Below are 1,389 nucleotides of genomic sequence, written 5' to 3' on the forward strand. Positions count from 1 at the left end.
TCCTCCACATAAATGAAAGGAGCCAGTGGAGGATGTTCAGGCATCAGCCTAGGCATGTCCAACTGCAGGGAGATGGTGGGGCAGACACAGAACATGCTGGAGAGATTATGGCTCTTAGCTGACTGACCATTTCAATGACTTAAGGCAAGTAGGTCTGCTGAGTGATGATAAAATAAAACAGGCTTACACAGTGTTTATAGTTTATTTATGAGAAATGCAAATATGAGCCAAAAATTGCCATTTTTATTGAATAAAACAAAATATAAATAGCAAATCAATAAAATGACAACACATAATAATACATATTTTAAAATAACACAAAAACTGCTTTCGGCACTTTTCTTGTTGAACTGCCGAAGTTGTTGTGCCTGCAAAACTGAGCAGCAGATCACCACAGAGCATCTGTCAGTACATTAATAACCTAATTATTAAAGTCTCACAGCAAAGTGCAAGAGACCAAGGAGCTCACTGTGGCTTAAAATACAACAGGTCAAAAACCCCAAAAAACTACAGCACCTTTTGTCACACAGCTTCATTTAGTTTAGTAGTATTTGCTCATCAGCTTCTACCTGAGAGGGCAGTGTTTGCCAGGGCAGCCAGACTGTCACAAGTCTGTGAGGCACACGCTGGAAGACGTCTCAAGATAGACGCAACCTCTGAGCCCTGAGCGAGACCGTCCGCCTCGCAGATTCATCACGAGGCTTCGACTCCTCTCAGACTCGGCCGTCTGGAGTCGAGTCTCACCGAGAAGCGAGTCCCACAGCAGACCTCTGCTGTATATCTGTCAATACACAGGAAGCCAATTAGCCCTGTGTGTTTGTGTGCTGCGTGAGAGGGAACAGGAATGTGCCAAACCTCAACAGAGATGTCTGTGTTGGGGTATCTCCTGTAGAAGATGGTTCTCAGGTTGAATTCAGGGTTTCCGCTCTCCTTGAACACCCGCGTCCTCACGTTGTCATTCTCACATCTCACTACAGCGTAAACATCGGGGGCTGTGGAACAAAATCCAGCACGGTGTAAAGAAAGAAAGAAAGAAAACACCAAGGGAGATATGTGCAATAATTAAGAGTCTGCCCAAATATGAGTCTTTCATTTTGCAGTCACCTGTTTGTTTGGGAGGGCGGAGTCCTGACGCCCTGTGTAGATAAACTGTGGTCACCACTGTGGGCTGAGGTAGAAAACAGTGGAGCACAGAGGGAGACGGTAAGTCCTCCCTCAGTTCCCTTCATGGAAAAAAGAAATAACTAAATTAAACGCAGAGGACTGGGAATAGTGAAGGGAAAAAGAGATTTTTTCTGTTAAAGTGGAAAAAATTAAATGTAAGAAATAATATAAAATTTATGATGCTAATAGTGGTTTCATATTGATTTTTATAATTTATCAAAAAAA

At 42.8% G+C, this 1,389-nt stretch overlaps 1 protein-coding gene across 1 annotated transcript; it reads right to left on the bottom strand.

Moving 5' to 3' along the window:
* Positions 1-561: 561 nt before the first annotated feature.
* Positions 562-1,223, bottom strand: LOC106456029 (calpain-5-like; the record flags this gene model as incomplete). The annotated part of the gene is made up of 3 exons (XM_013908107.1): positions 562-781; positions 856-992; positions 1,105-1,223. Coding segments are annotated over 3 exons (433 nt in total), but the record flags the coding sequence as incomplete, so codon positions are not given.
* Between the last annotated feature and the right edge of the window lie 166 nt (positions 1,224-1,389).

The sequence above is a fragment of the Pundamilia nyererei genome, unplaced genomic scaffold (genome assembly GCF_000239375.1).
Source record: "Pundamilia nyererei isolate P.nyererei 1_Seehausen unplaced genomic scaffold, PunNye1.0 scaffold01215, whole genome shotgun sequence".
Lineage (NCBI taxonomy): Eukaryota > Metazoa > Chordata > Actinopteri > Cichliformes > Cichlidae > Pundamilia > Pundamilia nyererei.